The 27394-nt window shown below is 43.2% G+C and overlaps 1 protein-coding gene across 1 annotated transcript in view; it reads left to right on the forward strand.

Moving 5' to 3' along the window:
* ZCCHC8 (zinc finger CCHC-type containing 8) overlaps positions 1-27394 on the forward strand; it is a 1340563-nt gene that overhangs the window by 900943 nt on the left and 412226 nt on the right. The window contains 1 exon segment of the mRNA XM_044068587.1: positions 20301-20428. Within this exon segment, the coding sequence (XP_043924522.1) occupies positions 20301-20428 (128 nt within the window).

The raw sequence follows: 27394 nt of genomic DNA on the forward strand, positions 1-27394 counted from the left end.
GCCACGGCTCCACCCTGCACTCCTTCTCTGTTGGGCCCGACTTCCATCACCCGGCCCCAGGGACAGCCTGCTTTGACGTCCCAGGTCATTCCTTTGGAACAAGACGTTGCTGGTGAGACCTCCTCGGACAGCCCCCCTGAGGAGGTTCCTCACAAGCAAAAGTGCAAGAGGAGGCACCTGGACTCCCCAGAGTCCTTGACTGAAGACACGGATTTGGAGGAAGCGGAAGGCTCCCCAAGATCACCCCCCGAAGATGTCTCTTTTGGTGACATCATGGAGATGCTCAGGATCGGGGAGGATGGTCTGCCCCAAAGCCTACCTACCTCGGACTAATCCGTGTTCCTGGAGGCGTTTGAAGCAGGCCCGTATACCTCTTGGGTGTCCCCTCCGGCCGACCCCCTGGTAGATTTCATTACTACCAGGGCATGGAAGGAGCCAGACACTGTGGAGCTAGTCCCCAAGCGCCCGGATAAAATTCTTAGCCCCCCCCCACCTCCAAGTCCCATTGGAGTAAGGGTCCCCCTGTAGATGCCATGTTGGTGGCGGTGGCCAGCAAGAGGGAACTAGCTCAGGAGAGTCCCTCGGTCCACCCCCCAAGCAAGGAGTCTCGGTCGATGGACCATTTAGGGAAGCGGGTCTTTAGTTAGGCTACCTTCTCTGTGAGGTTGCTGAACTACATGGCATATGTTCTTCGACTGCAGCGGGACCTTATCAAAGAGTATGCCGCGTCGCCCCCCCCCCCCCCCCGAGTCCATGTCAGTGGAGGACAAACAGTTGCACTCCACCCGGATGGCCACTCTCCGATCTATAACATCTCTATGCGGCTTCTGTCCCATGCCACGGAAGGCGCCGCTAGAGCCAGCCTTGTCATGAGGCGTCAGGCCTGGCTCCGTCACTGTGATTTCGCGGAACCCTTCAAGACGTCTTTCGCTAATGCCCCTTTCAATGCTTCTGCCCTTTTTGGCAAAACCATTCACGATACTTTGGTCCAGAGCGAGAAGGACGGGAAGAAGTTGTCTGCCGTCTGAGTCCGCTTCTCTGCTCCCCAGAGGTCCTTCTCCAAGAACCAAAAGGGACAGAAGAAAATGTGGCTCCGGAAGTCAAAACAGTCCCGTCTCGCTCCGGACACCCAGCCCTTCTGTGGCAGAGGAGGGCAGGGCTGACGCCGCCCTAGAGGCAGAGGGGGCCCGAGGAACTTTGGATCCAGAGAACCTTTCTCTGACCAACCCACGCAACACCCCCTGAGGGGTTGCCCGACTGCTCCACTCTGTAGGCAGTCGGGGGGCGTTTCTCGAAGCACCTAGCAGCTTGGGAGTCCATCACGACAGACCGCTGGGTGCTTCACATCATATCCAGAGGATATCAGATCCCCTTTTCACTTTACCCACGCAGCCCCAGATACCTCCCCGATGTCCCACCCGATCAGAGGGAGGCCGCAGCAACGGAAATCCAACAGTTGCTGGACAAAAGAGCCATCCAACACATCCCCCCAGACCAGTGTGGGTCGGGTTTTTACTCCAGGTTCTTCTTGGTGCCAAAAAGGACTGGGGACTTGAGACCAATCCTCGACCTCTCCCCACTGAACCTGTCAGTAAACAGATAAGTTCTGCATGGTCACCCTTCAATCCATTCTCCACCTCTTGCGGGAGAACAACTTGATGTGCTCTATAGACCTCAAGGATGCGTACTACCACATTCTGGGCAGGCGATCAAGAAGGTTCCTCCGCTTCTGGCTAGGAGCCAGTCATTACCAATTCAGGGTCCTCTCCTTTGGTCTCACCACAGCCCCCAGGGTGTTCACCAAAGTTTTAGCGGTGATAGCGGCCCACCTGAGGCTCCAGGGAATTCAGGTTTTCCCATACCTGGACGACTAGCTCCTGACTGCCCCAACAAGGCATCTACTCTACGCAGCCAGAAACTACTTTCTTCGTCTAGCCCCCTGGCTGGGGATCACTATCAACATAGAGAAGTCGTCTCTTGCCCCGTCTCAGACCATAGACTTCATAGGGGCCAGAATAAATACAAACAAGCTCCTAGCCTTTTTGACCACGGACCGGCTACGAATCCTGAGGCTACATGTGCGGGCCATCATACAATCCCCAGCTCCTCTGGCAGCATTGGTCCTGAGGGCTCTAGGTTCAATGGTGGCGGCAATCAGTCTATTGCCAATGGCGCGTTTGAACATGAGGGTCTTACAATGGACCCTCCAAGTCCAGTGGTCCTTTCTTCAATATCCTCTCAGCCACTCCATTCCCCTCAGCAGGGCTTGCAAGAAGGCCCTCTTATGGTGACTCCAATCTCCAGACCTCCAGGAAGGATGCCCCTTTTCTATGGCCCCTCCCCTAGCCACGGTGACCATGGACGCCTCCCGCCTCGGGTGGAGGGGGCATTGTTTGGGCAGGACAGTCCAAGGCACGTGGGACCTCACAGAGACTTCATTGCATATCAATGTCCTAGAGATGAGGGCAGTGCTGTTGACGTTGCAAGCACTTCAGGACCTTCTTCCTGTAGGAACAATTGCGATTCAGATGGACAACATGTCTGTTGTCTGGTACATCAACAAACGAGGAACCAGGTCTTACCCAGTCTGTCGAGAGGCCATGAGGGTGTGGGAATCGCCAATTTCCACCAACAGTTTTCTCATAGCAATGCACATTCCGGGGCGGTCCAACATCCTAGCGGACAGACTGTCGCACCATCCTGTTACCATACGAGTGGTCTCTGAATCTCAAGGTAGCGAATCGGATTTTTGCCGAATGGGGTGAACCCTGTTGCGATCTCTTTGCCTCTCCCTCGAACACAAAATGTTACGACTGCTTTGCTCTCATCCCCCCCCAGGAATCTCAAAGAGATGCTCTGGTGCATGCTTGGCCTCCTGGTCTACTTTATGCTTACCCTCCTCTTCCTCTGATGCTAAAGTTTCTACAGAAAGCCATTCGGTTGGGGAGCAGGTTAATCCTCATCCCCCCCCCCCCCCGGGAATCTCAGAGATGCTCTGGTGCATGCTTGGCCTCCTGGTCTACTTTATGCTTACCCTCCTCTTCCTCTGATGCTAAAGTTTCTACAGAAAGCCATTCGGTTGGGGAGCAGGTTAATCCTCATTGCCCCATTCTGGCCTCGTCAAGCCTGGTTCCTTTACCTTTGGTCTCGTCTGTTGAATCCTCCTTGGATTCTGGATCCCCTTCCGGATCGAGTATCCCAGTCCCGAACCTGGACAAGCTCAAGCTCACAGCTTGGCTGCTCCAGTTCCACTCGTAGCTAGGACTCCCGGTATCTCTTCCCCTGTTAAAGCTATCCTAGTAGCAGCGCACAAGCCTTCTACTAGAAAGATCTAGAGTAGCAAATGGAAGCATTTCTCCACTTGGGCGGAACGTCGAAATTTGGATCCTTTCACAGCTCCTTTTCCCACTGTATTAGACTTCCTGTCAGGGCTGTTTCATCAGGGGGCTAGCTCCTCCACAGTCAAGGTTCGCCTAGCAGCCATCTCTCATCACGTGGGAAATTAACTGGGCCCTTTGATCACCGCGAATTTGTGTAAGACCTTTCTGAAGGGCACCTTTCTGCTCAGACCTCCAGTGAAGGATGTAGTCCCTCCTTGGGATTTAACGCTGGTGCTTCAGGCCTTGACAGCTCCCCCGTTTCAGCCTGCAGTTTCAGTAGATCTTAAATTCTTGTCATGGAAAACGGCCTTTCTTGTCGCTATCACCTTGGCTCAAAGGGTCTCTGAACTACAAGCCCTCTGTGTAAAACCCCCATACTTGACTTTTCACAAGGATGGAGTTTACCTCAGGACCAGTCTGTCTTTTCTTCCCAAGATTGCGTCGAGTCGAATATTAATCAGTCCATTAACCTTACCAGTCTTTTTTCCTAATTACCTAAACAAAGGGGAATACAAATTACACTCACTGGATGTGCATAGACAACTTCACTTCTACATCCACAGGACATCTGGTCATAGGTAATCTGACCAGTTGTTCGTCTCCTTTGCCAAATTTAACTTGGGTAAATCTGTGTCTAAAGTTACGCTGTCTAGATGGATTTCACAGTCTATCCTTTTAGCATATGAAAGTTCTGGCAGGCCCACACCTCAGGGAGTCCATGCCCACTCTATCTATGTTTACCTCTGCGGCCTTTAGAGCTAGAGTCTCTTTGGATGATATTTGCTCGGCAGCCACTTGGGCCTTACCTCATACCTTTATCAATCACTATAAATTGGACATTATCTCCAGAGGGAGAGCATCCTTTGGCTCTGCAGTGCTCCGGAACATTCTTCCATGAAGGCCGCCCAAGGTTCAGGTAGCTGGGGACTCTGTCCCATAGGTTGCTGCACAAATGAAGTTAACTACTTCAGATTAAGAAGTTATGTACTCACCATAACGTTCCATCTGAGTAGGTAAACTTCATTTGTCAGCAACCATCCCTCCCTCCTGCCCCCTCACCTTCGGATGTTTTTTCTTACTCAGGTTTACACAGTGTTTTACCTATGTTATATTTGAAAATAATTATCTTCAAGCAGTATCTGCTTTTGTGCAAACTCGATCTGAGGTCAGTCAGGGTTGGCAGGGGATTATGGGTAGGGGAATGAACTTGGAGCTCGGATCTAAGCTGTTGAAAACTGCCGTCTCGTATCCGAAGTCGGATCCGATTCCCATAGGTTGCTGACAAATGAAGTTTACCTTCTCAGATGGAACGTTATGGTGAGTACATAACTTCTTATTCAACAGCAGCCAAGGTTTTGCCTACAACGATCTAAGACCTTTAGAAAATATTTTCAACTGTTTTGTCTGGTTACAAATAAACTTGATGTCAATGTTTTCAAAGTCACTTTTTTCAGATGGATGGCTGACTGTATTGCATTTTTATTCTACTAGCAATAATGTGAATATTGAACTAAACATTCCACTACTTCAGAATCATATCTTTAACCACCTTAGACTCCAGATTGTATTCCAGAAATCAAGCTTTGTTAAATGACAGTGTATTCGTAGTCTGTCTTGGTATTTCATTTTCTAAATACTAGTTTGACAGATTAGTAGATATGCCCTCATTATGGGTGAAGGTAATTTGTTTTTAAGCATTGGAAAATGTTTACTTTGATATTCACATTATTATAGGTATTTTCTGATGTACCAACAGTAAGTATACAAGAAAGGTAAAAATTTAAATTTATGAAAACAATGCGACAAGGAGTCTAACATATGTAGATTGTGTGAGCTCCTGTAAATGTGATGCTTGCAATGTCCATATGTAGCTAATACAGATCAACTCTAGCCCACAGTAAACCACTTAAGGTTTATAAACATTACAGCTGTCTTAGAAGAGGGGTTATATATATACTGCTACCTGTAAGGCTTGCACCTCATTTTACATTGGGAGAATAGAGAGGGCCTTTAGAAAATGAATCTGTGAACATTTATATGATCACAAAAAGGGTTGAAACCAATGCATTATTTAAACTTCTTAGAATTTGTGAGAGCGATGGGTTTGTTTTTGGTACTTAAGCAGGTATTCACAAGATACAACAAGAGGAGACCTCCACAATGATGAACAAACAAGATTTATTTGAGGTATATATCAAACAAGCGCTTTCACGTACATCCAAGTACGCTTCTTCAGGTTTTGAAATAGAACTGAATACATCTGCTTTTATATAACTCTCGTCCAATTGATGAGCTACTTGTCCTCATTAATCAATCATTTAATTAATCATTTAGGTTCCTTAAAACGAGACAAATATATATAAATATAAAAAGTGTATACACAAAAGCATATATACTAATGTATATGTATTTATGAGCATGTGAGGCATATATAAAAGAGTGAAATGAATAAAACAATTAAAAACGCTAAAAATATATATCATTTAAGGAATATTTGATACTATAAGATATGATAATTGACTAATTACAACACTGTAACAGATAATGATTATTGTGACTAAATCATAAAAAATGTATAAATATATATATATATATATATATATATATATATATATATATATATATATATATATATATATATATATATATATATATATATACAGAGATGGTTATCTACATATAGCTAACACTGACTTTTGCTAAAGGTATATATACACAAGATAATTATCTACGTGCAGCTAACACAGGCTTTATGCTAACAGCACAATTTAGTCCTGGTTCAATATGGGATCTCATTTTCAAAATCCATTCTAGTTCAGCCTTCTCTAGGTAATTCTGACTATCACCACCTTTCTTAATGGATTTCATGACTTGTAAAACCCTAAATTTAAAAGTGTGGTCATGATACAAGCTTGCATGTTTAGCCAAAGCATTTGTTAAATTCATCTTTCTTATATCGTAAATATGATTATAAATGCGGTCTTTCAGCCTTCTTGAAGTAAGCCCCACATAGTATGAATTACAATTAATACAGGTGACTAAATATACCAAATTCATGGTGTTACATGTAGCATGAAGATTAGTTATGTGTATGATTTAACTCTGGAACAATGAATTGATATTCACTAGTAATAAACTTACACATGTTACATCTAGTACATGGAAAAGTACCATAGGTCTGGAGTTGTCCATTCCTAACAATAGGGCTGATCTTGGCTTTTTCAAGGCATAAATAGCCTCTTAAGATTCTTACTGTTCCTATATCTAAATGTAGGTTTTGTACCCACTATATTGCTGGTATCTCGATCTACAAGCATCACATCCCAATTTTTCTTTGACATCTGTAATATATTTGATATCATTTGTATATCTAGTAACAAAAGGTGCTTTCCTATTGATATGACTAGAGTATATCTTAGAGGCAGACCTATTGTTAAATTGTCTTTTATTAGTAATAATATTATGATGGTCATCGGTAATATTGACACTTGAATCACTCATGATGAGTGTATCATATCTCATGTTTTCTATCATATCATGTGGATAGCCCCTGTCCAAAAATAAATCGCTCAGGATATTAAACTGTATGTTTCTTTCCATAATGTTATCACATAACTTGGAAACTCTCATAAATTGATTCTTAACAATGTTAGGAAAAATAAATTGTGGATGCATGCTGTTGAATTGCAATAGCGCATTTCTCCAACATGGTTTCCTGTATAGTGTAGTAGATAATAAACCTTCTACATTTCTAGAGATGGTAATGTCCAGAAAAATCTATCCTACTAGATGATGATTCTAAGGTGAACCTTAGGAAATCAGTTGTAGACTCAAGATAATCAACCAATTGTTCCAGTGACCTATAGTCACCCTTCCAAATAATAAGTATATCATGAACAAAACGTCTATATAAAATATTATCCATAAAACTGCTATTAAATAAATATTGAGACTCCCAATGATACATAACCAGATTCGCATAAGAATTGGCACAGGGGGTGCCCATCGCAACCCCCCATGTCTGTATATATAAATCATCTTGAAAAGAAAAGTTATTGTTTAATACCATATCTAGCAAAGTACATATGAGCAATTGTAGATCCTTATCTAGAGTGCCATTACTGTGTAACAATTCCCTCACAGCTTCAATACCATATTTGTTCGGAATAACTGTGAATAAATTTTTAACATCTAAAGATGCCAATAGAAAGGAAGATGGGACACTATCACTTTCTACTAAGAGATGCAAATAGTTTAGCAACTGGTAGGTGTCTTTCACTATAGTGGGTAAGCTTCTGACTATTGGTCCTAGTCTAAATTCCAAATAGTGCGAAATGTTCCCTGTAACCCATTTATCACCTGCCACTATGGGGCGTATGGGAGGGGGAAAGATACATTTATGCATCTTAGGAAGTCCCTTTATAAGTGGAACTAAAGGTTCTTCTATTAAAAAATAATCATACAAATCTTTCGTTATCTGTCTACACATAAGTAGATCATATAATGTATCATGAACCATGCTCACTATTTTAATGAGTCTCTTATCTATCATTTCATATTTTTCTGTATCATTTAACATAGTAGACATTAAGCCTGTATAAAAGGTGGTGTCCATTAGTACCAATCCTCCTCCCTTGTCTGCTGGTTTTATAGTTAGGGTAGGGTCTTGAGACAAGGCTGACAACGAACACCGTTCATGAACATCTAAGTTATAAAAAACATTCTTATTCTTACTTCTAAGTATGGAATTTGAAAAATACTTATCAAAGTCCTTTTCACATAGTTGTATAAAACAGTCAATGTTAAATGGAAATTCAGGAACAAACACACTTTTTTCTTTCTAAAACAGCGTTCAGTACTGATGTCCGCCTCATGAATATCCTTATAGTAAACTTTCAAAGACACAGTTCTCGCAAATAAGCGTAAGTCAATTAAAACTTCTGCAAGATTGCTACTCTGCAATGGAATAAACGAGAGGCCTTTATTTAAAAGGCTCCTCTCATTATCAGTTAATACGTGGCTTGAAAGATTAAATACTAATTCATTCAGTTCCTTTGTCTTCTCCTTACCTCTGTTGTTTCTTCCGTAAACTTTCTTTTTAGTCTGCCTCTGCTGTTCGATCTCATCCGAGCTTGTGTACGATACTGTACTAGGAGTGGTAAAAACCCACTACGAATAGTAGCTGAATTTGCCTTAGGTCTCGTTCCACCTATGTTGGTCGTGGATTCTGAACTTCTTAGCCCTTCTTGATCGGGGGTGGCGTATTCATCGCGGCCATGTTATCTACTTGCGTGTCTCCTTCTGTTGACGTCATTCCTATGTTATTCAAGGCTGCAATCTCTTCAGCCGGTGTTAAACTTAAAGGGGCAATATCAGTAGATATAATATTTAAGGTGGCAATGTCAGTCATATGTTGTTTATTAATAGCAAGGGATGGAGTCTTTTGGTCATTGGTCTGGTAATGTGTTCTCAGCCAGACAAAAGCAGGTATTTTTAGACCTACAAGGATGTCATTGAGAGACTAGAATACAGTACCATGAGTTGTATTGGCAGTTATTGTTGGGAGCCACTACACTGCCTGGCTTGAATGGAGAAGTCTGCATTGGACTGGTGTTAAAAATGAGGGCAGTTTAATTGTGTGGCCAGTTTTTTAGATGTGTTTAAAAATATGATAAACTTGTAAGCCTTTTCTTTTTTTATTTTTAAATATACGCATTAACACATTAAAAAAATGTGTACAGATCTGATATGTGTACTACTTTATGAATTGTGATTGGGTGTTATTATGGTGGCACATTTTTTCCCCTTTGTGTCTATTTTAAGTTAATTTTAATAGTTTATTTTGTTATGGTTATTGCTGTACATTTTTACATTCTAACACTGATTATAGTATCCATGTCTCTCTTAAGTAGAGTTGTAACTAATTTATGCACTGTTTGATGACTTACCTTTAACCTCTTAGTGCTAGAAATCTGGACAAATCCTGACAAAATGGGGGGCAGTGGCTCAAAAATAGGGACAGATTTTACATACTGCTCATATTAAACTTGGAAAGTTGTTAGAATAACTGGGTTTGTGTTAACATGCATTTTTCTGAAGGATTTGAAATCTGAAACTCAAATATGTCATTTAGTGACTTCAGTCATCAGATCATCACAGTGATTTACCAGAAAATCACAAATTGTATGAGAAACAGATCAAAAATATGAGGCAAAAACTTGGACATTCTGCAGAAATCTGGACAGTGGAGAAGTATGATTAGCATTTTGCACAATTTATCTGTGATGTAATTTGATGATTTTTGACTAGTGAAAGTAGGAGGGTTTAGTATGTAAATGATGGTAATTTTTATATATTAGTTCAGATGAAGTCCGAGGGCGGCCACGGTGGTGCAGTGGTTAGCATTGCCACCTCACAGCAAGAGGTTCTCCAGTTTGATCCCTGGCTGGGGTGCCTTCTGTGTGGAGTCTGCATGTCCTCCCTGTGGTCGCGTGGGTTTCCTCCGGGTGCTCCGGTTTCCTCCCACATCCCAAAGACATGCTGCAGGTGGATTGGACACTCTAAATTGGCCCTAGTTGTGCATGTGAGTGTGCCTTCTGTGGAAGGTTGGGCGCCGGGCTGGCAACTCGACACCGTAAAACTCCACTGCCAATCAATGTGCGGACAAGGTGATCCGCTGTGGTGACCCCTAACCGGGAAAAGCCGAAAGAAGAAGAAGAAGTTCAGATGAAGTCCTGTGTGTGTAAAGGACGAAAGCACTAAACTGAAGCTTGAATTATGGCATGCATCTTGAATTGAGCTATTTCACTTTTTATTTTGTTTATTGAATTTCAGTCACCTTGTTTTTATGGAGTTCTGGTTTACTGCTCAGTGTTGCAGGATTTTGTTTTTGGTTACTAATATTTATTTTCCTGCATTTCCACATTTGGTATTTGTGCTTTATATAATAATAAATCCACATGATTATTGTTCATCCTTCTCTGCAGTCCCACTCACTTTCCCCAGCCTGCCAGAAAGTTTGTAATTGTGTGGATCTCTCACCATGGTAGCTGTAGCCTGCCAGAGTGGTCTTCCCATGTCTGGTATATGAGGTGGAGAACTGCAGGGAGTCATGGGTAAGGGGAGGAGCTGAAACCTAGGATGGTTTTATCACTGCTGAGGTAACCGAGAGCTGACATATCAGTCTTTGCAGTAGTAGCTGAACAGTCACATTGCAGATGTATCATGGTAGTAAGTTCATAAGTTTGTTAGTAAAGTAAGCTATAGGAAAGGAGATGCAGGCCTCTCTCCAAGTCATGTGGAACTCCTTTGTGGACTTTCATCAACTGAGTAGTCCCTCTTAAAACTGTAAACAGCTTATGCCTTGATAAACGCATCTGTAGTCCTAAGTTAAAAAGTATATTGCATCATGAAGTCGTTCAGGAAGAGGCTAAGGATGCCCCCCACACACATGCACACAGACTAATGTATTGGCAGGTTGAACTTCAGTGTGCAGTTTATTACAGCACAGTAGGTTCTAAGTTTGTTCAGAATTCCCTTTTCTGGAGGATGACCCTCATAAGTGTGCAGGGATGTTTTAACAACCTCAGGGCCATGCAAAGCAGTATGCTTAGGAGCCAGACCGTAACATTTGCAGTTTGCTGCACCTATTCCCCTGCCCAGTAGCACTGTTGAGTCATTGCTTGGGTGTAAGAGCATTTTACCAAATTTTTAACTTGCAGGATATTGGGGGTATCCCTTGTGTAGCTTCCCTAATAACCATCCCTTGCACAGATGAGCTTTTCTAATGCATCAGGAGGCGAGAAGTTCATTGGCATTACTTGTACATAAATCTGAAAAGTAAAGAGTTGGCCTAAAATGAATCTGTATAAACTGAGGAATAACTCAGGTTTATCCAAGCCCTACTTATAATTTGTCAGTACTGTACTTCAGTGTAAGGAAGTACTGATGTTCTTCATGTTTCACTGTTGCAGTCATTGCACTTGGGTTATCCTGCTGGCAGGCTACCCTCAGTCGGCCTGAATTCCAAAGTCTAGGTCCGGCGTCGGTTGCTGTCGCCTCTTCTCAGACGTCAGTGCGCCAGGGGTATAAAAGATGCAGCCAACGCCATTTTCTTCAGTCTTTCTTGCCGCACGGTGCCTGAAGCATAAGCAGTTCACAAGTGACGGTCGGCAGTCTCCTGAAATTTTCGTGTTAGAATTTGAGATCCGAAGTCTTCATTAAAAGCTAAGTACCCCGTTGGGGAAACTTTTTTCTTGCTCCAGACCGATGTCAGAAAAAGTTAATTGTATTTCTTGTGGGACGCAAATACCTCATAAGGACTTTCATTCTTCCTGTATTCCTTGCCTAGGCCCTGACCACGATGTTGCTAGTTGTCGGTTTTGTGCTAGATTTAACCAACGCACTATTAAGCGTTGCAACGATTTTGCATTACACTATTTTGGCAGAAGATTTAATTATACCATGTCGTCGGATAGCCATCCGACTACCGGAATTCACAAGAAACGCAAAGAAAAAGAGAAGGACAGGCATCCGAATTCCAAAACCGATGACTAGGCTTCTTCTAAGCCAGTCGCTGGTTCTCAGTGAGGTGCCTTCGCAGCCCCTGACACCCGCTGCTTTAGACCCGTAGGCTGCTACCGACTCCCATGTGGAGTCGCCTAGGCTGCTGGAAGGTCAAAGTATTGGACCTTCGGAGAATATTCCCTCAGATGGGTCTGGAGCCACTGAACAGGCATCGGCGTCTGAGGGTGTTTTCAGACCAACTCGATTATACATTAAAACCACTTCAGCAAAGACTAAAGTGCCCTTAAAGACAAAGAAATGAGTACAACAGCCTCATGGACAGGCCTCCATGCCCAAAAAAACAGATGCTCAAAATGGCCGAAGACTTAATTACTTTGATCAGGGGTTCCCATCCCCCTCCTGATAAAAGGCCTAGGCAAGAGACAAAATATGAATCTTCATATCAGGTTTCCATTTCATCTGATTCCTCTTCTGATCAGGAATACTCTCTTCCTCCCTATGAGGATTCTGATGCTGAAGAATCTATCCCTTCAGCCTTTCCTCCTCAGGATTATTCTTTTGGGGAAACCTTGCATACCATGAGGGAGCATTTCCACTGGGAGAGCTAAGACTTTTCAGAATCTAAGAAAAGGCTCAGACTTCTTTTACTACCACAACACAGGCCCCCAGCTATTCCACCTGTGTTAGACATTGTTGATTATGTATTTTCAGAGTCCATTCTGACCCCTGACGCCTTACCCTCCAGCTCCTGTTAAGCCGGATAGGTACTACACGGTCCCCTGACTCTCATAAATTCCTTTTCAAAAACCCTGCTGCTGACCCAGATACCGTCTCTCAGGGTCCCAAAGGGGTCAAGGCTTCCGCTGCAAAAAACCCTACCCCCTCTGACAGGGATTCTAGGGCATTGGACAGATGGGGGAAAAAGATTTACATTTCCGCAACCTTGGCTGTAAGGGCTTTAAATTTTCAGTTTCATATGCTCAAATATCAGCAATATATTATGTCACTACTTAAACAGAAAATGTTGACTAATTCTGAATGTGCAGAAAACAAAGAAATGCAGGATTTATTGCACGCAGCTGAACAAGTTGGAAAGCATACTTTGCAATGTGGTTTTGATTCTTTGGAGGACTCCTGCAGAGCTGCTGTGATGGGCTCTGTCATCAGGAGACATGCTTGGTTAAAGGAACAAACTCTGCCTGATCATGTCAAGGCAAAATTATTAGATGCCCCATTACAGCATGATACTTCGTTTGGTGTTAAAGCAGAAGAGGTGTTAAAGAAAATGGAGGACAAAGCTAAATTTATGCAAACGGTTAAGGATTTCTTACAGGTTCAGCCTCCAAGATTTAGCAGACACTGGCCTACAAAGAATTGGTCCTTTCCAGTGTCAGACAGACCACAAAGGGGCAGATACAGATGCCCAAGAGGCAGATCCCAGCCCCAAGGCTCGTACAAGTCTAAATAATGGGGGGTTTCTACCTCCAAAAGTGGAGAACACAAATCACAACCATACAGGAAACAGTCCCAGTGACTTCCCCTTGCCTGCACCAAGCACTTATCTTCTGGCAGCACCTTTAGGAGGAAAACTAGCACTTTTTTCTCAAAACTGGCCCATAACCCAGGACAAATGGGTCTTAGACATAGTGTCACAAGGCTTCAGGTTTCACTTCCATACTGTGCCAGGGACAAACGGTTGGCCAGACCTGCCAAAACATCAGTGGGCAGAGGCACAAAAGCAAGTCTCATCCCTCATAGACATGAGGGCCATTCAACAAGTACCAGAGCAAGAGCAGGGACAAGGATTTTATTCAAGACTGTTTTTGGTACCAAGAAAGGACAAAAGCTGGAGACCAATACTGGACTGATCTAGTCTAAACACATTTCTGGATATACCAAAGTTCAAAATGTTGACTCTAAAGCAACTTCTGCCCATGCTGGGCAAGAAGGCTTGGCTGATGACTTTAGACCTAAAAGAGGCATACCTGCATGTCCCAATCAGACAAGCATGTAGAAGATACCCAAGATTCAAAGCTGGCTCAATGCACTACCAATCCTCCGCACTGCCCTTTGGCTTATCTACTGCGCCCAGGGTCTTTACAAAGTGTCTGGCACCAGTAATTGCATTCTGCAGACAGAGAAATACAAATATATCCTTACATGGGCGACTGCCTCATTCAGGCAGAGAACAAGGGCATTCTACTACACCATCTGGCGTTTGTAAAGAGATTTCTAACAGGCCTAGGGTACACAGTCAACGAAAAGAAATCAAAACTAGTACCCTCTCAAGAGATAATATTCCTGGGTGCAAGCTTAAATACAACTGCCCAGATGGCTTATCTCACGCCAGACAAACAAAGGCAACTGACTTACCTATTTGAACCTGTTGGCAACAAAGGCCCAGTTATCTGCAAGAAAAATTCTGCGGGCTTTGGGCTTCATGGCGTCCTGCATTCTACTAATTCCATATGCGAGACTGCATATGAGGAAATTTCAGTGGTTCCTAAAAAGTGTTTGGACTCAACATTGCCACAGCCTGGAAACTATAATTACCCTCATTCCCTGCCTGCAAAAGGAGTTTCGTTGGTGGGCGAAGGCTTGTCACCAGAACAAGGGACAGCCATTCACTTTACCCCCAGCCAGGCAGACATTAACGGATGCATCAGATTATGCCTGGGGGCTCCACATGGCAGGAAGATGTATTCAACGAACATGGTCCGCAAACCAAATGCATCTACATATCAATCAAAAAGAGATGCTAGCTGTCCAGAATGCCCTGGCAGCCTTCAAGGACCTACTTCACAATTCCTGCCAGGAAAGATAAATACTCTGGCAGATGAACTAAGCAGAAACGTCTGATTCCCACGAGTGAAAATTGGATCCACAAGTCTTCAGCATGATAACAAGGAAATGAGGATGCCCGGATATAGATCTGTTTGCCTCTCCTCACAACTACCAACTAAAAGGATTCTGCACAAGGACTTATCACAGACGTCCATGGAAAGTGGACGCCCTCTCTTTCAGCTGGAAAAGCTTAGCAGTATATGCCTTTCTTCCACTGCCTCTCCTCCACAAGGTACTCTTAAAGGTCAGACAAGAGAAGCCAAAGATGATACTGATTGCCCTAGACTGGCCCCGCCAGCACTGGTACCCAATCCTAAGGAAATTGTCTCAATGCCCGGCTTGGACCTTGCCTCAAATACCTCATCTACTATTCCAACAATCAGATCCTGCACAGCCAATTAAAGTCCTTAAATCTGGCAGCATGGCGGATAATGTAGTAATACAAAACGCACCTCTCACTAAAGCTGTGTAATGGATGTCATTTTGGAGACCAGAAGGCCTAGTACCCGAACATCTTACACTGGAAAATATAAGAGATTCTGTGCTTGGAACCAGGCACAAGAAATTTACACAGTTGTACCAAATATTGCTCACATTTTGCAATACTTAACGGAGATGCTGGACAAAGGCTTATCCTTTTCATCAATCAAAATTCATGCCTCTGCCATTTCGGCTCATTACAATACAGAGCCACCAATCTTTTCTCATCCGCTGTTAAGGCAGTACCTCAGAGGAGCCAAAAACTTAAGGCCTCCAAGGAGATCACCAAATACCTGCATGGGACCTCAATTATGTTTTGGAAAAACTCACCCTGCCTCCTTTTGAGCCAGCCGCTACAGTCGATATAAAGTTTTTATCTTGGAAAACAGCTTTGCTCTTAGCAATAACCTCTGCAAGACGAGTCTCAGAGCTACAGGCACTCATGGCTGTGGAACATTTTATCATTTTTTATCCAGACAGGGTTTCTCTGAGGACAAACCCGACATTTATGCCTAAGGTGTAGTGTCCAGTGTGGCCCTTAACCAAAACTATTCATCTGCCTACATTTATCCAAATCCACAGAATAAGGGGGAGAGAATTCTGCATTCTTTTGGACATACACAGACAGCTATGCTTCTACCTGAACAGAACCAAAGCTTTCAGAAAGAGCAACTACTAGTGGCATATGCTGCAGGATCACAAGGAAAGGCTATCTCAAAGCAGACTATTTCAAAGTGGATAGGCCACTGCATCCGTTTCTGCTATTCACAACATGGCAAGCCAGTGCCTAAGGGCAATAGGCCACATTCAGCCACAGCAGCAGCCACTTCAGCAGCCTTCCTCAGGGGAGTACCAACCAAAGACATTTTAGAGGCTGCAACCTGGAGTTCAGTGCACACCTGTACAAAGCACTATTATTTACCACTGTACTCTAAATCCAGGGCAGGCTTTGCCACTGCAGTTCTGCAGGGCCTAATAGCCGCTCCTAATGCTATTTAGCTCCAGCCTCCCAACCTTAGCTTTGGGATTCAACCCAAGTGTAATGACTGCAACAGTGAAACACGAAGAACATAGTACAGTTGTGTACACTTACCATAAATGCAGATGTTCTAGTGTATTCACTGTTACAGTCCAGGTTACCCACCCACCATCTCCCATATCTTTGCTGCAATTTATCTGCTCTAACCTATACAAACCTATGTGGTGTATTTGCTTATAGATGAAGGTATTATATATATTTTGGTACATGCATGGTTTATTGGCATATTTTCAGCCTACCCTTTGGGGGGCACCTGACATCTGGGGCAAGAAAAACTGAAGAAAATGGCGTCTGCTGCATCTTTTATACCCCTGGCGCACTGACGTCAGAGAAGAGCTGACAACAACCGACGCCATACCTAGACTTTGGAATTCAGGCCGACTGAGGGTAGCCTGCCAGCAGGATAATCCTAGTGTAATGACTGCAACAGTGAATACACTCTAACATTTACATTTATGGTAAGTGTACACAATTGTACTTTACCTTTATTTGCAGTTTAAATTGTTTTATAATTATGCACTGTTAAGCAGATGACCACTTTTCATGCAGTGTTTGCTTTAATAGGAAAACCTAAAAGATTAATGAGGTGTAATGCAGAAGCAGCAATGACTGAGCATTCCATAAATGATCTGCACTGTGTGCAATGCAAGAATGCTGCATGGCAAGAGTACTAATTTCTTACAGTTACATAGGCCATCACTGTCCGAGTTGGCTAGCAGTGGCTGCTTTCTGTGCAAAAAACTGGTTTGGAGCAAGTAACAGTGATAGCTTTCTGATGTTTTGAGCAGTGACTGCAGTTGGGTAGTCAGCTACAGATTTCTCTAATGGCTGGTATAATTTAAAAATGCAGAGGATTTGGGTAATTAATCCACTGTTTATGGGGAGTTTTTGGATGGTATGTATAACCATGATGCATGCTTCTTGACATGTTAACATTCAAAAGCTGGACAACTTGCTTTTAGTCTTGGTTTGGGTGGACAGCACTTTCAGAAAAGGGTGCTGCCTTGCTACAGCAAAAGGTTCTTTAACCAGCTCGCCTCCCCCCCCTTATCTGGTCTACAGGAAGCCTCAGTCCAGGATTCCTCAATAGTCATTGTCTGGTCTTAACTTGTCGACCGACCGTGTTGCCATTTCATGACAGGAGCTGTGGTGTTTCCAGTGGAGAAATACTGTTTATAGGTCACACATCTCTCCTTTAGAAGGTTGCTCAGGAGCCTAAAATGTGCCCTTTTGGATTTATGTTGTCAAGACTTATCCATGTGCTTTTCCTGTTTAATTGTAGCAGCAGTGCCACCCAGACTGTAAGCCTATTGCCATGTGTGTTGTACAATGCAGTTCACTTTCAGTGGCTGCAGAGTCTGTATTCACTCATCAGTTTCTCTGAATAAAACCATGCTGCTATTGCTTAAAAAGCTGGATCTCATTCCACATTTAGAAATGTAATTTCTTTATCCTAAAAATGACTTTTTGGGTATTCCACCTACCAACATTTGTACACACTGTGGGCTAGAACTGTTCTGTAATCTAGTCTTTTCCTCTGCATGAAATTGTCCCTGAATAACCAGAAGGTTTATTATGTTCTAGTAGTGGATAACAGATTGCAGGAAGGATTTGTTTCAGATCTTTAGAGCATTTAGACTTAAATCCCTTTGTAGGTCTTCTGTAGTTGACTAGAACTAATCTTCCACAATGGTGAATCTGTGATCTTTGACTATACAATCACAGTGCTATTCTTTTTTTTCAGGCTCGTATTGGTGTGTTAGTCTAAATTGTTCAAGTATGGAATGTAGAAAGGAGCAAGACCCTCCAAAGCATAAGGAATGGGGGGTAACCTAAGGTGTAGTAGGCAAAATGGGCAATCTAATGGCACGCGTTTTACTAAGAACTCTGCCATTCCAAGAAGCTGGAAAATTTTAAACTGCTGTATTACACCCCCCACCTATCACTTGAAACATGTTTTTCTGTGCTGGGAATCTACTTAGCAAAATTCATAACCATGCTTTAGGAGACATTTCACTCTTATCAGCTTCCTCTTCCAGGAAAAACTGTAGTTCAGAGTAGCCTTTCTTAAGAAATAATTGTATGCTTCCCCCCCACCCTAATAGCTATATAAGCTGAAAATGCTGCTTCAGATAAGACTGTATGCTAATAATTAGTAATCTTGCCAAACTCTACATGGATTTTGGCACCCATTATTCCCCTTCAGTGAAAGGCTGCATTATTGTGGGAGTTGACCCCCTTTATGCTATGTGCCTCATTCTCTACCTTCCCTGCACCACTCACGCCACCCCCTAACAAAAGTGGTTTACCTACTTTGAGTAGTAGTTCAGCCTGGGCACAGACTTCTTGGTAACTCCATAGAATTTTTTCTTTGGTCGCTATACAGAGAGGAGAGGGAACATAGTTATTTCAGTGAGATTTTTGTCATGTGCTGTAACATCGAGGTATAATCTTTAAGTTTCCATATTTGTAGCATTGCTGTATTACTCACTGTGCTGTTGAACCTATGGGACAAATGAGTATTCTTACCCCCATGGCTGAGTAACCTTGGTGTCACCTGCATGTTAAGTGACATGGTTGTAGGGGATGCAAGGGACTTTTCTCCCTCCCAAAAATGCTTGCTGCCTTATTTATGTTGTGTTATCCTATTTATGTGAGCTTTAATGTTAGTCATGTAGTAACCTAAGTTGTACACATGGTTTATGTAAGTATTCCTGTGGGCAAGGGTATTTTGTTCCTCAATGTTGTACTTGGCCCCAGAAAAAACAGTAGAAACTGTTTTGGACCTCACCATCCTACCTTCCTAAAAACCTAGAAGGTTAGATGTTCAGCCTTTAGATCCTCCTTTTTTATGATGATTGGAAGCATAGAAGGATAGTTTCAACGTGGAGAATGCCTATTGGATTATGGTTGTCTCAGAAAACCCTTCCACATTCTTCATATTCTTAGTGGTACTGTCACAGTTCAGTTCTCTGTTGTTTGGAGATCCTGTTACTCTTAAGAACTTTTGCCAGCTGACTAGTAGCCAGTTTTATCCATCTTGGATGTAGGGGTATCCTTGTGCACCTTTACCCTTTTGATTCAGTCCTCAACTCAGAAGAGCGAGAGATGTTAGGATTTTCCTGAACGTTTTCTGGCTTTGAGTTTCTGATAAAGTAAAAATCCAGTGGGAATCCCCCTTAGTGAGAGGGATATTTCCTTACCAGACTTAAAGTTCAGGTGGAGCACAGAGCTTTATGTTCTTATTTAATGTACACACCTCTACCAGGACTCTGTTGGGTGAGCCCTTTGCTTAAGAATCATACTGATTGGTGGCTTGATAAGTGTGATGGCTCTCTTTTGGCAGTACCTCTTCATCTTCCGTTTCATAGGTCCAGATTGGAGTGGATAAGTAGTGGAGCCGCCTTCACCATATTGGTGTGGTACAGGTCTGTCATCACTATTGAGCATGTTTTTTTTACTATTAGCCAACTATGTATATGCCAGTAGCTAGGGAATACCATGGACTGACATGTTAAAATGCTCTCAAGTCATTAAGGCATTTGTTTGACATTTATTTGGTTCTTTTTTATAGGCTATAGTGACTTAAAATTTTGTAATGAAGCATGCTATTTGCAGCTAGTTGCAAGATAGCAATTGAATATTATTGCCCATCACTCAGTGTTTTGCTATTTGGGGTGTCCATTGAGAGGTACTATTTCCAGTTTGGTTTTGATGATTGATATTTCATGTATCTACTGTTATGGTGAGTACCTGACAAATGACTTTTCATGTTTTTTGGTAAATATTCTGGTGCATTCTTGTAGTGTGCTTAATTAACTTGTTCCTTGTGGAGGAGTAGCAGAGTAACAGTAACCATGTAGAACATTGTGTAAACATGACTTCAAAGAATTTGTTTCCATTTGGTTATATTTAAACTGTGCAATTACTTTGAGAAAACGTAGTGGTGTTGTGAAGTAATTTAACGTGCTGTAATATGCTAGGTTTGTTTGTGATTGGCAGACAAATGAGTATACTGTGCTTTTAAACAGATGCAGGTGATGGTGAAATAGAAGGTAACGATGAATTGAACTCTCGCGAGAAACCTTTTAGTTATGACTTGTCTAAACTGATAGACTACCCAGGCTTCAATATAGACATTCCAGGTGGATCATCTGACGTAAGTTCATTTAATTTTGCCTTTCCTTTCTTTTGGGGGGGGGGGGGTCTCAAAAGAAGGCAAAGGTTGCGTGTTTCTAGTTTAACTGTGTAATGCTGTGGTTCCTGATATTAGATTATTTTAGCTGCTGGGGAAATTGGGTACATTCCTTGACAGAGTGTTGAGGTTTGCAAAATAGATAACACCCCACAGCTGTGTTCATCAGCATTTTTAGCCTGTGAAATAGAGCTTTTGATCAACCGTAGAAGAGGTAAGCATTGAATTAAGGGTAATACCACCCTACAGTGTCTGAAGAAACGTAGCAGACCTGCTATTTTGATTGGCTTACTTAAAATTTGTCAGAAGGAGATGACCATAATCTTACATACATTGGTCATTTTTGTGTTGGAATATCTGAGTTTTGAATGATGTAAGCTTGGAAGGATCCAATGTCAGAAGTACTTGGTGATTACATTTGGGATATCTTCATCTACAGACCTTACCTTGGATATTTCACTCCGTCTCCGTCAGGGGGGCCATGTATTGGGCCTCAGGGTACCACACATTGCTGTTTTTTTTTTTATTATTATTTTTGGTGATGCAACATTTTGATCCTAGCATTAAATATGGAAGAGTTTCCACATTTGCATGAGAAATGTTTGTGGCCGCCAGCTCTTGAGCGAAGATATACATTTGTATTGCCTGGTCAAGAAACTTGACATGATGTAAAGCACTGCCTCAAGTGCCATAGTTTTATTTTGGCCAGCTGAAGATGTGCAGAAGGTGAAAAGCCTACTTGTAGCCAGCCCAGGTTTGTTTTATCAAGGGCAGGTCTTGTCTTACTCAACTTGGTGGACTTCTTCGACAAGATCACCAAGGCAGTGGATGATGGCAAAATGTTGCATACTGGATATCTTGACCTGGTAAAACATTTGACACAGTACCCTCTCTTGCATTGTAGACAAACTCACAAAATTAGGTATAAACCCTTATTTCACCTAGTGGACAGCCGTCTGGCTCACAGATAGGACCCAAGAAGTTAGAGGGGCAGTCCCAGGGATTTTTTTGTTTTGATTCTCGCTTTTGTTTCCATTTACAGTCTTGTTTTTTTGTGCATGTCATAGCTTTCACTGTGCAGGTTGTAGGGGGGACTGCTTACAAGAAATTTTAAAGGTGTTAACCAGATTCCATCTCAGATTGCAGTTGTACTCACAGCAGTTCTCCAACTCTTTAGTTTAGCCTGTTGCTTTTTATCCTCAAAGAAAAGTAGCCGTAGAGGAATTTCATAATCTGACTTTCTACTGCCTTGCAGAAAAGCATATGAGTGATGCAGGGTTAAAACACTAGTAAACCGTTTTTCTGTTTTCATTTCATAGTTTTTGTGCTGATTTATGAATGCTAGCCAAGTGCAATGATTGTATGACATGACTGCCAGTCACTCTGTATAAAGAATTGGAATGATGCAAGATGTCCTTCAAGGATGCATCTGCAGTCCTAACATATGGGTTGTCCTGCCTCAGGCAGCCCTTCGGTCGGCCGGATTCCAAAGTCTGGGTCTGGCCTCGGCTGATTTCGCACTTCACCCGACGTCATAGCTGCTGTTTATTGGGTATAAAGGCATCAGCCGACGCCATTTTCCTCAGTCTTTCTTGCCGCGTGGTGCCCAAAGCAGAAGCTGTTCGCAAGTGCCGGTCGGTCAGATCCAGCGATTTCTACTACCGAAGACTTCTAAAAAGCTAAGTTCCCCGTTGGGGACTCTTTCTTGCCTCAGCCGATGTCAGACAAAGTAAATAATTGTTTAACTTGTGGGAAACAAATACCTCATAAGGATTTCCACTCGTACTGCCTTCCTTGCTTAGGCCCAGACCACGACGTATCAGCTTGTCTAGCCTGTGCTTCCTTCAACCGATGGACACTTAGACGTCGGTCGGAGTTTGCAGAGGAGTTTTTTGGTCCCGCTTTTGCATACAAAATGCCGTCGGAGACTCCGACTACTCAATTAGCTAAAAAACGCAAGGAAAAGGACCGACACTCGCGGTCCATGGTTTCGGCTGAAACCACGGTTAGGCCAACCGCGAGTGTCTCGGTTTCGGCTGAAACCGATCCCCTGGTTCTTCCTTCGGCCGAAAGCATGCCTCCGATAGCCGAGGCCTCACAGAGCATGGCTGAATCTGCTACTGAATTTACTGCTACAGAAGCAGGCACCCAGGATTTGTCAGACACTATTCCTTTAGACATATCTACTCCTGCATGTGGGGCTGCTAGACCCCCTGCTTCTATGTCTATCAAGGCTTTTGCCAGGGCTAAAGCAGCTAAATCTTCTAAGGCCTTACCTGCTAAAACTCCTTCACATAGGCCTACCTCTAGTTCACAAATGCTCAGCCTGGCTGAGGATCTCATTTCTTTGATCAGGGGATCCCAACCTCACCCAGACAGGGCCTCTCAGCCCCCTCCAGACAAGAGGCCTAGGACTTGAACCCCCGGAACCTGTCTCTACAGATTACTCCTCGGATGACTCGGACATTTCAGACCCTCACGAAGGCCCATATTCTCCTTATGAGGATTCTGATGCAGAAGACTCCATTCCTTCTGCTTCTCCTCCTGAAGAATTTTCCTTTGGGGAAACTTTGCATGCTATGAGAGAACACTTCCAATGGCAGGGCCAGGATTTTTCAGATTCAAGGAAAAGGCTTAGGACCTTTTTACACTTACCACAGCATAGGCCTTTAGCCATTCCGCCAGTACTAACAGTTGTTGATGATGCATATAATGATGTCTGTACTGCGCCTGATTCACTTCCTCCGGCCCCTGCCAAACCAGACAGATATTACAGGGTCCCGGACACACATTACCATTTGTATAAGGCTCCTGTTGCAGACCCTGAAACCATTTCACAGGGCCCTAAAGGTGTGGCAGCTGCCTCTGCTAAAACCCTCTTCCCTCTGAAAGGGAATCTAGAGCATTAGAGAGATGGGGTAAAAAGGTTTATACTTCTGCTACTCTTTCGCCAGGGCCTTGAACTGTCAATTTCACATGATTCAGTACCAGGAATTTTTGTTAGATCAGATAAACAAAAAACTGTCTTCTCCTGAACCTTTAGATCGCAAGTCCCTTCAGGATTTGGTACATAACTCTCAGCAGGTCAGTAACCATTCCTTAAAATGTGGCTATGATACACTGGAGGCTTCCTTTAGATCAGCTATGACTGGAACAGTGATTCGAAGGCATGCCTGGTTAAAAGAACAATCCTTACCAGACCATGTTAAGTCAAAAATCCTAGATGCTCCCATGGAGAAACAAAGTTTGTTTGGCTCCCCTGCACAGGAGGTTCTAAAGAAGGTGGAAGAAAAAGCAAAATCTGTCCAAACAGTCAAGGATTTCTTACAGGTCCAACCTCCGAGGTTTAGCCGAAATTGGCCTTCGAAGAATTGATCCTTTCCAGACAACTCCAGAGCCCAGAGAGGCAGAAATAGACGCCCCAGAGGCAGAGGTCAATCTAGGGGTGCCTACAGGGGACGTCAGTGGCAACCTACCAACCAGAGAAATACTGCCACAGATTCAACTACAACCACTTCCACAGGGCAGACACAATGACTTGGCTCTAGTTCTGCCTACCAGGGAACAACTGGAAGCACCCTTGGGCGGAAAGCTAGCCTTATTCTCCGACAACTGGCATTACATTACAGGAGACAAATGGACTTTACAAACAATAGACAAGGGCTACAGGTTTCACTTCCACACTTTACCAAAAAAAGAGAGGAATGCCAAACCTACCACCAAGCCAAAAAACAGACGCTCTAAGACAAGTCAACAACTTACTAAGGATGAGAGCTATAGAAGAGGGTACCACCTATGGAACAAGGCCAAGGATTTTACTCCAGGCTTTTCCTTGTACCAAGAAAAGAAAATCAATGGAGACCTATTCTAGACTTGTCCGCACTGAACACATACCTCATTGTACCAAAATTCAAAATGCTGACCCTCCAGCAGCTTCGTCCCATGCTGGGCAAGGAGTCTTGGCTGGTGACTCTAGATCTCAAGGAGGCATACCTGCACGTCCCTATACGACCAGATTGCAGAAGACACCTCAGATTTCTTGCAGGATCAGAGCATTATCAATTCTCAGCATTGCCTTTTGGCTTATCTACTGCACCCAGAGTATTCACGAAATGCCTGGCATCAGTAATTGCTCATTGCAGGCTTCAGGGAATTCAAATTTACCCATACCTGGACGACTGCCTAATACAAGCGGACAACAAGGCAAAATTAACAAAAGATTTGGAAAATGTCATACAACTGTTGCAAGCCTTGGGATACACAGTCAACATGCAAAAGTCAAGACTAGTACCATCCCAAAGGATAACATTCTTGGGTGTAGAACTGGATACATCAATTCAGATGGCTTTTCTCACAGAAGAAAAACAAAAGCAACTACCAGCCTACTTCATGACATTAACAACACAAACTCGGCTTACTGCAAGGAAAGTCCTGCAAGCCCTGGGCTACATGGCATCATGCATAATATTGGTTCCACATGCCAGGCTACATATGAGAAAGTTACAATGGTACCTAAGGAATGTATGGTCTCAACACAAGCACAGTCTGGAAGCCCAGATTCCAATAATTCCATGCATGAAGCAAGAATTCCTGTGGTGGGCTCAGGCCTGTCAGTGGAACAGAGGCTTGCCTTTCCACAAACCTCATCCAAGCCAGACCATCACCACGGACGCCTCAGACCTAGGATGGGGGCACACATGGTGGACAAGTGTATTCAAGGCCTATGGACCCAAGACCAGCTGAATCTACACATAAATCTAAAGGAGATGTTGGCAGTGAAAAATGCGATCCAGGCATTCAGACCACTCCTTCAACGGGGTCATCTGCTGATAAGGACCGACAATACCACAGTCATGTGGTACATCAACAAACAGGGAGGTACACATTCATATCCTCTATGCCGGATGGCAATGGACCTGTGGAATGTGGCCCTGAATCTCAACATTCAACTTCAGGCCAGATTTGTACCAGGAAAAGAAAATTCTCTAGCAGACACCTTAAGCAGAACTACCACGGTTGCTCACGAATGGATGCTGCATCCAGATATCTTCAAAGCCATAACAAAGAAATGGGGACTACCAGACATAGACCTGTTCGCCTCCCCACACAACCACCAATTGAAGAAATTCTGCACAAGAGCATACCACCCACTTGCTTGGAGGGTGGACTCCCTTTCCTTCAGCTGGAAAAACCTGACAGCATATGCATTTCCACCTCTTCCCTTGATGTACAAAGTTCTACTGAAGATCAGAGAGGATCAGCCAAGGGTAATCCTGATAGCTCCAGACTGGCTGAGGCAACATTGGTACCCGCTACTGAGAAGCATGTCTCGGACACACGCATGGCCTCTTCCTCTATGTCCCTTACTTCTAACACAGGACAACTACAAGATCCTACATCCAAACTTGAAAACACTGCAGCTAGCTGCTTGGAATATTGCATAAAACAAAATAACCCAGGTTTATCCCAGAGGATTAAGGACATTATATTGGAGGCACGCAGACCTTCCACAAGGAAGACTTATTCAGCCAAGTGGAAAAGATACCTCATTTGGAGTGCAGCAAAGGGAGAAAATGTCTCATTGGCAAACATAGCACACATCCTGGAATACTTAGCAGAACTGTTCCACAATGGCCTGTCTTACTCCTCCATTAAGATTCATGCATCAGCAATTTCAGCAGAATACAACATGGATCCTCCTGTCTTCTCTCATCCTCTACTCGGGCAGTTTTTGAGAGGAATCAAAAATGGAAAACCTCCAAGGAAACCACCTTTACCTACATGGGATCTCAACTTTGTGCTGGAAAAGTTAACACTTCCTCCTTTTGAACCAGCAGCAACAGCAGAATTACAGTTCTTGTCTTGGAAAACTGCTTTCCTGCTAGCAATCACTTCAGCAAGAAGGGTATCTGAGTTACAGGCGTTAATGGCAGTACAACCATTCCTTATCTTCCATCAGGACAGAGTCTCTCTGAGAACTAACCCTACCTTTATGCCAAAAGTGGTCTCCAGAGTATCATTGAACCAAGCGATTCATTTACCTACATTCTTCCCCAACCCACAAAACAGGGGGGAAAGACTACTACATACCTTGGATGTGCACAGACAATTACGCTACTATCTGGACAGAACTAAGACCAGCAGAAAAACTGACCAGCTTCTGGTAGCATATGCAACAGGAATGCAAGGAAAAGCAATTTCAAAACAGACAATCTCAAAATGGATAGGAAATTGCATTCGATTTTGCTACTCTCTTCATGGAAAGACAAATCCTGAAAATATCAGACCTCATTCCACAAGAGCTACAGCCACCACTACAGCTTTCCTACGAGGAGTGGCTACCAAAGACATTTTAGAAGCTGCTACTTGGAGCTCCGTGCATACATTTGCCAAACATTATAATCTTCCCTTATATTCTAGATCCCGAGCAGGTTTTGCAACTGCTGTTTTGCAAGGGATCTTAACTACACCATCTTTATCTTAGTGCCTCCTCCCCCAGTTTGGCTATGGTATTCTACCCATATGTTAGGACTGCAGATGCATCCTTGAAGGACATAGTACAGTTTTGTACCTACCATAAATGTAGATGTCCGATAGGTATGCATCTGCAGTCAGGATTACCCACCCTCCTTCCCTCTGTGGTATTCCTAGGGTATTTACCCTCTTTTAGCTAGCTGGAGGAATCTATTATGGTGTATTTGTTTGTATATATGTATATATATATATATATATATATATATATATATATATATATATATATTCTTATATTGTTTGCTCTCTACTGTTTGGAATTATTTGCATTTATCCAAATTTAGCCTTCCTAGAGGGCACCTGGCATCTGGGGCAAGAAACACTGAGGAAAATGGCGTCGGCTGATGCCTTTATACCCAATAAACAGCAGTTATGACGTCGGGTGAAGTGCAACATCAG

This window comes from Protopterus annectens, chromosome 4.part0 (genome assembly GCF_019279795.1).
Source record: "Protopterus annectens isolate FY-2018-M chromosome 4.part0, PAN1.0, whole genome shotgun sequence".
Lineage (NCBI taxonomy): Eukaryota > Metazoa > Chordata > Ceratodontiformes > Protopteridae > Protopterus > Protopterus annectens.